Source organism: Berghia stephanieae, chromosome 10 (assembly GCF_034508935.2).
Source record: "Berghia stephanieae isolate SIO BIC M18660-M18661 chromosome 10, UCSD_Bste_1.3, whole genome shotgun sequence".
NCBI classification, from domain to species: Eukaryota; Metazoa; Mollusca; class Gastropoda; order Nudibranchia; family Aeolidiidae; genus Berghia; species Berghia stephanieae.
The window spans coordinates 23,246,643-23,256,942 of NC_088369.1; the positions used below are offsets into that span (position 1 = coordinate 23,246,643).

At 35.1% G+C, this 10,300-nt stretch overlaps 1 protein-coding gene across 1 annotated transcript in view; it reads right to left on the reverse strand.

Moving 5' to 3' along the window:
• Positions 1–9,517: 9,517 nt before the first annotated feature.
• The window catches only part of LOC144980835 (uncharacterized), a 41,719-nt gene continuing 40,936 nt past the window's right edge, over positions 9,518–10,300 (reverse strand). The window contains exon 11 of the mRNA XM_078928683.1: positions 9,518–10,300. This exon is cut by the window's right edge and continues 1,241 nt beyond it. Coding sequence (XP_078784809.1) covers positions 9,747–10,300 — 554 coding nt within the window. The 3' untranslated portion in view covers positions 9,518–9,746.

The window sequence follows — 10,300 nt, forward strand, 5'->3', positions numbered from 1 at the left end:
GACGTGTTGGTGACAAATTGGTATTATCTACACACCTAATTAATGCGCTGTAGAATTCAATGGCTGCTTTTCCAAAACTCGTTAAGTCGATTTTTCTACTTTTTAAGATTTTCCATCCATGAGATAAACTGAAATGTAAATTTTGTTTTAAATATCAAATGGCACGAGATTTCCCCTAGCTAGATTAGTGTGAATTCGATGTTTAAATATGATAAAATAACAGACCGAATGAGAAATTTAAGGGGAAATAATCCTCAATATCTCAAAATGGGAAAAACGGAGTTGGGAAGTTTTGTAAAGCCACTCCCATTTGTCATCATTGACCAATCGACTGTCGCTTGCTGTTCTTGTTATCTGTCATGGCCGCGGGGTCATGACCTATCCAATCGATCTTCTCGTGTTTATTGTTTTTGTTTTTGTCACTGATCAGATGTGGAAATCTCTCTCAAAGCATACTTAGTCATCATATCCAGATAGAAAATGATTTGACACACTCAAGCAATCTATAGATAGAACGAAGATAACGTCACTCATGTCTGTGTTATTGTTTTTTTGCAATCCATGGGTAATGGGTAATTATCACTAAACTGTAACCAGACTATTGATAGTTCGAAGATGACGTCACTCAGGTCTTGGTTATTGTTTTTTGCCATCCGCGTTTATGAGTAATTCTCACTAATCAGTAATAACCAGACTATAAACGTTCTTGGTTACACACAGTTTTGTGTGTTGGTGCGTTATACTTTCGGATGGCAATGTTATGAGCTTCTTAGCCAAGCGCATACTATCTATAGATAGTATTCACTTGGCTAAGAAGCTCACAACATTGCCATCCGGAAATATAACGCACCAACACACAGAAAACTATGTGTAACATTGACGTCGCATAGATAGAACGAGGTTGACATCACTCGTGTCTTTGTTATTGCTTTTTGCCATCCGCGTTTATGAGTAATTCTCACTCAACTGTATTAACCAGACTATAAACGTTCAAGGTTACACGTAGTTTTGTGTGTTTTTGGTCTGTTATATTTCCGGATGGCAATGTTGTGAGTTTCTTAGCCAAGCGCATACCATCTATTGGATTCCATAGATAGTTCGAAGATGACGTCACTCAGGTCTTTGTTATTGTTTTTCGCCATCCGGAGTTTATCCAGGTTTCTATAGCGTGAAACGGACAATAGCAATTGCTTGTTACCCTTTGGATTGGACGCTGGTCTATCGCAACTTCCCGCCAGCTCTAACAGATCCAGCAACCCAATCACTGCTGGGTGAACAGGAGGGGGGGGGGGGGGTCAGAAAAGAATCTCGACTGTACCCGGGATCGATCTCGTTCCCTTTGATTGTGAAGCGAGTGCTCTTCCAACTGAGCTATCGGGACCTTCAACGTACATAATATGTGGCCAACAATTTCAAAACAGTACACTGTTCGAGTGAACCGTCTGTTCAAAACTATTATATATATATATATATAAAAATAGGGAATGAGATTAGCGGAAGAGTAGCGTCCCTTGATTGGACGGGACGAGAGACGCATGCGCACAACGAACATGACGTTCTCTCTCTAATAACTTTTCCGCCGATGACGTCACAGACTATGGGTGACGTCCAATCAAGGGACGCTACTCTTCCGTTAATCTCTTTCCCTATAAATACCTGAGTGAAAATGATTAAATGTTCAAATTCCCACCATCTTCGAATCACCTGATAAAACTTGCCGTTTCGAAACAGCCAGGGAAATGTTCTATGACGTAACAAGACGTGTATTTCCTATTTAACTCCATTGACTAATAATAACTACAGCGACTTTCTCTAAAGTTTACACTAAAGAATTTGCAGGGGTTGAAGGTCACTTCCTCAAGTACAGTGGAACCGACACAAACCGAAATCATGGGAACGTTGGGAACGGGTGGGGGGGGGGGGGGGGGCTGAGTGGTTTGGGCATTGTATTGTGATCCGGAAGTTTCCTGTTTGAGCACAGATTCAGTCATTTTCGGTTGTTTTCTTTTTTCGCCATTTATATCACTGTAAAGCGCTTAGAGCCTGTGACAACGGGGCAAAGCGCTATGTAAATGCCATTTATCATTATTTTATTATATATTATATTATACGTTACTGAAAAGCCGGATCACTATTCGACACAAAAGTATTGGATTGGATTGTGTGGCTATGTGGTCGTGTGGTACGACACTCGCTTTCGGATCGGAAGGTCCTACCTAGTAGGTTCGAGGCTCGCTCGGCGCATAGTTGAGTCCTTGGAAAAGGCTCTCTTCTCACATTCTCTCGCCGTACTCATATGTAATGAGTACCTGTTCGTTAACGGCGTTGTCTCTGTCCGAAATTTTTTTTTGTAATATCGCCTAATAGGCGTCATGTGCCGTACTACTGTTAAGTGTTGCTGTTGGCCAGGAGCCCCCTTGTAAAGCGCTTTGAGCACGTTTAGAGGATATTGCGCTATATAAGAGCTCAATTTTTTAATATCTTTCTTTTTATTTATGTTTTCATTGGCTTTTTTCAGGGTTTTTTTTTGTTGTTATTGGCGAATTTCGTTTTTTGGAATTTTGTTCTTTTTTTGAAGTTGTTATATTCATTATTGTTTATTAATATTATAATGGAGCATCCATATAGCGCAATATCCACTAGCCGCGCTCAAAGCTCTGTACAAGAATACCCTAGCCCACAACTATACTTAATAATATGACGGACCAGACATGACGCCTATTGGGCGATGTTACCTTTTTTCTTCCAACAGACTTCGCTGTCAACGGCAAGGTACTCATTTTACCACCTCTCTAAATTAACACAATACATTTGACTGTTTCCCTCTCAACCAAGGACTCCGGCAAGGGCCAGGACAAAATTAAAACCAAGTTTTTTCATTCCAAAACAAAGGCAGAAAGCAATTTAAAAAAAAAAAAACAGATATAAGGGGATAGAAGACACAGTATGTACCCCCCTGCCCACTATGGGAGGCCAGGAACCCCACTCAGCCTGCCCACCATGGGAGGTCAGGAACCCCACCCAGCCTGCCCACTATGGGAGGTCAGGAACCCCACCCAGCCTGCCCACTATGGGAGGTCAGGAACCCCACCCAGTCTGCCCATGGGAGGTCAGGAACCCCAGCCAGTAACTAAATAAAAATAACAGAGAATATCCGTATCTATATTATAGGGGGATATAAGACACCGTAAATGACCCCCTGCCCACCATGGGAGGTCAATCAGTAGACCCCACTCAGAAAAAGGGAGATTAACATTCAAAACAGATTTTAAAAATAATCAACAGCCAATCAAATGTTTAGTACTTCTCCATAGATTTAATTCCGCGAAGCAAATAGACAAAAAATTAATAAACCATTGAAAAAAAAAACATTTAAAAAAACAACAACAAATAAAGACAAAAACCAACCTAAACAAAGAAAATTCTTCATCTTGATATTTGTAAAAATCAAACAATTTCAACGACATAATTGAAACAAACCGCTCTAATCGATAACAAATAGTACAAGAAATCGATTATTAATCGATATGATAATAGCACGGAAAAAATACAAAATGGACGCGATTTTGATGCCAGTCAAAATACAAGCGGACTCTCGAAGGGGAGATAATTAGAACATTATTCGACTTATGAGGAAAAAAAAAGAAAAGAAACAACATATTCTAAAGCAATAAAAAAATGATGATGACGATAAGAATAATATTAATAATAATAATAATAATATAATAATAATAATAATAATAATATAATAATAATAATAATAATAATAATAATAATAATAATAATATAATAATAATAATAGTAAAATCAACAACAATATTTTCACATGTGAAAGAAAGAATTGATTAGAAGGGAAAAGACAAACACAAACTGTATCCATTATGAATATAATTAAATAAAAATAATAATAATAATAATAATAATAATAATAATAATAATAATAAATATAATATCACCAACATTACATCATCATTATCCGTATTCATAATAATAGTATATTCTTCATATCATCACAATTATAAGTTCAAGCATCAATAACAACAACAACAACAACAACAACAACAACAACAACAACAATCATAACAACAAAATATCACTGTATTCCACCATTACAGCCATTTATCATCTGTATATTTCAGTTTATTTTTAACGTCATCAGTAGTAGTCATTTTAACATAAACCATAATATTCGACCAATCACATGTGTTTAAACTATCACGTGTTCATTGACATGGTTCAATATTGATACAAATTCATTTTTAAAATTTCATCACAAGCGCCTCCTTTGAAATCTCGGCGAGCGGTTTATCTATTTATAGTGCACAGTGACCATGACCTATTTACGAAGACCTTCACTTCTTACTCGGAAATTTATAAAAGAATATTATATACTACCAAAAAGAAAGAAATAATAATAATAATAATAATAATAATAATAATAATAATAATAATAATAATAATAATAATAATAATAATAATAATAATAATAATAATAATAATAATAATAAAATGAAAATTTTAAAAAATAATAATAATAAAAATCATTCTAATAACTATGAGATGGCCTTGAATTAGAAATTCACATTAAATTCAAAGAGAAATTATCAACAATTAACAATACAAACCGTTTGCAGACCTTGACTATGAAAGGCGCTGGCGACACTTTTAGGTCCTTTCAATACTAGTAAAAAGGGAGATGGTAGGGGCAGGGCAGCGGTGTGTATCTGAAAAGCACCAAAGACAAGACTGGACAAGGGGACCGGATCCAATAGGGAAAAGAAGATTCCACAAGCAATCCACAGATGTGGCTATTTTGACATGACCTAAAAGTCCCACTCAGACACAAGCCACGGATCGCGCTATGAAATGAAAGAGACATTCAAATGTTTACAATAGTACAATATATACTCAAAACTAAAAACTATAATAAAACACATAACAGAAAGATGATTTACGAAGAAAAAACAAACATTGTCTCTCCAGAAAGTGAAACTATGCATTTGACTGCCTCCCTCTAAGATAAAATTCCCTGCCAGTACCAGGGAGAAAAAGGGAACACAGACATAGTAGGGTAGAAAACACAGAAAATGTGACCTTCCGTCCATTTTGGGAAGTCAGATAACCGAACCTTAAACTCTAAATACAAATCTTTTTTTTTTTTTAATCAAATCATAACATAAAACATTATAACAAAATCATAATTAATGGCATCAATTTTTATCTATTTATATCTTTTAAAACAAATCTTAAAACAAGAAAAAACAACAACAAAATAGAACTGATATTGAAAGAAATAAGCATCACATCCGACGACAAAACCGTCTCATGAACCAATAGACAAACTTGGTCTGAAATATTTCACAGAAAAGCTTAAAATAGCGGCTTTGTGTAAAACGGATATAGAACTATATATACAATTATGTTACACTTACACCATCATAGAAGCTATATATACAATTATGTTACACTTACACCATCATAGAAGCTATATATACAATTATGTTACACTTACACCATCATAGAAGTTATATATACAAGTATGTTACACTTACACCATCATAGACGCTATATATACAATTATGTTACACTTACACCACCAAGACGCTACAATGTCTCTATTAGACCAATATTCTAGATAATACGTTTTAACGTCAAATACCGTAAAATATCAACTTATCAGCAGAGGTATTTACAAATATTTTACATCATAGAAGCTACGTAGTCTCTATAAGACTAATATAGATAATATAACATTAACATGTTATAAAACCAAATTATATTAACTAAAATATCGACTTATCAGCTTAGCTATTTACATGTGCTGTACAAATTCATAGCTACAATGTCTCTATGAAACCAATATAGATAATGTTATAACATCATATACAGTAAACTATCGATTTTTCAGCTTAGGTATTTACATATACTGTACAATTTCATAGTGGATGTACATTGTTTCCAGAAAACCATTAGACATAATATTTTATAAAATCATAAATTAAGTGAAATATCGACTTATCCGAAATCCACTCTATCAGAGTCTATTGTGTATTTTTCTGGTTGTTTCCTTGACACCATTTTAAAACGTATTTCTGGTCACATAATCAACCAATCAAAAGGGAGATGGGCGGGGCTTATTTCTAAACCCACAAGAGTGGAAAGTAACACATTAACTGATGCATTGCATCTAATCTCTATATTACATTATATACAACACACTGGCGTGTGTGTTTGTTTGTGTGTGTGTGTGTGTGTGTGTGTGTGTGTTATGTGAGCTCTTGTTATAAGAACAAATTGTCATTATTTTTAAAATGCCTGTATTATTTCTATCTCACAGAAACACGACTTTCACCCATGATAATCGCATCAATAGCAGTTCAGTGTATTCTTGTTGCAGGTCTTGTTTTTAAGGGTGTTACGGAGCTTGCTAAGAGTTGTCACCTCAAAGAGTTGTCACTAAAAAGAGTTGTCACCACAAGAGTTGTCACTAAAAAGAGTTGTCACCACAAGAGTTGTCACCACAAGAGTTGTCACTAAAATGAGTTGTTACCACAAGAGTTGTCACTAAAAAGAGTTGTCACTAAAAAGAGTTGTCACCACAAAGAGTTGTCACTAAAAAGAGTTGTCACCACAAGAGTTGTCACTACAAGAGTTGTCACTAAAATGAGTTGTTACCACAAGAGTTGTCACTAAAAAGAGTTGTCACTAAAAAGAGTTGTCACCACAAAGAGTTGTCACTAAAAAGAGTTATCACTAAAAAGAGTTGTCACCACAAGAGTTGTCACCACAAAGAGTTGTCACCACAAAGAGTTGTCACCACAAGAGTTGTCACCACAAGAGTTGTCACCACAAAGAGTTGTCACCACAAGAGTTGTCACCACATATAGTTGTCACTACAAACCATCCCTTGTCCATTCATATAATAGACATCTAAATATCTTTTCTTCTTTTTTTTTTTAAATTGTGTAACCGACACTGCATAATCCAAATCATTGCAACAACTGATAACTTGACCTTGATCTTGACTACCATTATCTATTATTAATCATCCTCACAGCAAAACAACCCATGACATTTTTATAACCATCAGCGTGTCTAATGCCTGTTTATACAAACAGTGCACGGGAAAATTGATGGTCAAACAACATTTTATAAGAAATAGAAGAAAGTTGGAACATTATGTACATATATACACAAATATGTAATATGGAACTGTGATGAGTCCAGCGTTCATCGACATTCTACTTTCCCATCGGACCCTCATATTTGAGAGGGGGGGGGGGGGGGGGGGGGGGGGGGGGATGATGATGATACACCTTTCAAACCAGGACAATACCGAAAAGAAACAACAAGAATATTTATGAAGACCGGTTTTCCAAATTTCCCTAACTCCGTTTTTTTCTCTTTTTGAGATATTGAGGATTATTTCCCCTTAAATTTCTCATTCGGTCTGTTATTCTATCGTATTTAAGCTTCAAATTCACACAAATCTAGGGGGAATTCGTGAGCCATTTGATATTTAAATTAAACTTTACATTTCAATTTATCTCATGGATGGAAAATTTCAAACTTAGAAAAATAGATTTAACGAGCATTGGAAAACTAGCCTTCCTGATGAGAGCAACGCTCGATAACAACGTTGGAGAAGTCAAACAATCTTAATTATCTTTCAAATGTTTATATATATATATATATATATATATATATATATATATATATATATATATATATATATATATATATATATATATATATATATATATATATATATATATATATATATATATATATATATATATATATATATATATATATATATATATATATATAATATATATATATATATATATATATATATATATATATATATATATATATCATAATACATAGCATTTATAATAAGCAAGCAGGACATTGTAACCATTATACAACTGACATCATTACAATGTGTTTGTTGCCTTACACAGTATCCAACAGGTGTGTAGTCAATCACCAATCATCAACGATATTTACAACACATTAAATATATTTACAACACACGTTTAACTTTTAATACTGATGTAACATTTTAACGGCGCGTGATTGTGTGTTGTTGGGAGGAATTTTGTTTAAGTTCTAACTATACAAATAACACATATGAATTCCATGTAGGTGTGTCAGTGACAAAACACACATTAGTAACAGTATGAGTGCGTTTTGTGTTCTAACTATACAAATAACACATGTCAATTCCATGTAGGTGTGTCAGTGACAAAACACACATTAGTAACAGTATGAGTGCGTTTTGTGTTCTAACTATACAAATAACACATTTCAATTCCATGTCGGTGTGTCAGTGACAAAACACACGTTGGTAACAGCATGAGTGCGTGTTGTTGGGAGGAGATTTTTTAGTTCAAACTACACAGATAAAACATTGCAATCCTATTTACGTATGTTATTAAAAAACACATTATTTTCACCACACAATCTGAATCTGAATGTCTTGTTTTTGAAGAACTTTTCAGTTTTTACTATGATGAAAATCACATGAAAATGTCTCATTGGAAGAACTTTGTTAGTTCTTTTTGTACTGAAAAAACTTTTAACCACAAAAACAGGTCCCGTTTGGAGAATGTTTCAAGTTCTTAATGTACTGGCGACACATTTAATGTACTGGCGTGGCGACACATTTAAACCGTATGAATGTGTAATCCCTGGAAGAACCGTTTTGTTCTTAAAACACACAGTACAGCCATTTTCAAGGATAAATCAAAGTTGACATGGCCATTTTAGAAAACCAACCCAACCTCAAACCCCAACAAAATAACCATCAATCATTTCATAATTCTACCTATAGGATATCAATATCATGTTATATGAAAAGTGGTAAGCACATCATTGTTGTCAGGTTGGTTCATTTTGTTGATTTTTTTTTCAGAGTCAGTGGTAGAGTACTAGTCAAGCTCAGAACTCATCACAACTCTGTCATATTCTGGAAAAACCCATATTTAAAAATTTGGCCAGAAAACTCGTCCTTCAAATATCAATCGATTTAAATGACCCTCTTCTTGGCGAGAATAAAAAAAAACCTCTCAAACATGGGACTTCATGAAGTCCCAGGTTTGAGAGTTTTTTGCCATGAAAAACGATTAAAGTCGTTTTAATAGATCGAAGAGTTTTCTGGCCAAATGTTAATATATGGGTTTTCCCCGAGTACGGCAGAGCTCCCTCTCTCTCTCACACACACTAACACACACACACACACAGACACACACACTTGCATTCAACCACATTACCAAGTATCTTAAGCACATCAGTCACAGGAAACAAACAAAAAATCTGAATATATTTATTTTCTAAATCCGAATGTCAAGAATATTAAATCTGATTGATAAGCAAAAATACAGAGGATGTCTACTGTATTTCTAAAAAATTAACACCCTTCAAATTACGTTGGAACTGATGTATAGCTGTTGATTCTGGTCGTATATCCATTTCTGTGTACTGGAGAAAAAAAAATCTCAAATTGAAGACATTTTTTATTTTTCCTGTAAATTTAAAAATTGGAATATTGTGGTTATAATTCAAATTTGGCCACATTTGGTCCAATCTGGCATTCCTAAACCTGTTTATATTGTATACCGATTACTTCTTTGTTTGTTTGATTTTCTTTGGTTTGATTAATCTTAAGGAGAATTGTCCGAGTCAAGAGTCAAGGAGAATTGTCCGAGTCAAGAGTCAAGGAGAATTGTCCGAGTCAAGAGTCAAGGAGAATTGTCCGAGTCAAAGCAATCGATAAGGGCTGAGTGAAAGGGACTGCTGGAGCTGTCATCGGAGAACATGGGGTTCGAACTCCAGCCACTCTCAGATGGCACGACAGGGGTGGTGGATGCTGGTGTCGCTGAGGCAGACGTTTCTTTCTTTGTCTTTCTGTTGAAGGATGACGTGGAGTGGTGGCTGCTTTGGCTGCTGCTGCTGCTGACGTTGTTGTTGTTGTTGTTGCCGTGAGTGGAACTGTGCTTTGAAGTGTTCTTGTTGTTGTTGTTGAAACTTGTCGTGGTGGTGGTGGTAGAGGTAATGCTGGTGGTGGTGGTACCACTTATGTCATTTTTATTCTTACTATTGTTGTCGTTATTGTTGTTGTTATTGTTATTGTTGTTGTTGTTTGTTACAATACTGTGGGTGTTGGCGGTGGATACGTTGCTAATAAACACGCTGTGTAGCCGACCTGACTTTTGGCTGGGGGTTGTTGCTGTTGTCACCGTTGTTGACAGGGTTGTAGGCAAGGAGGAGGAAGAAGAAGTTGATATTGACTGTG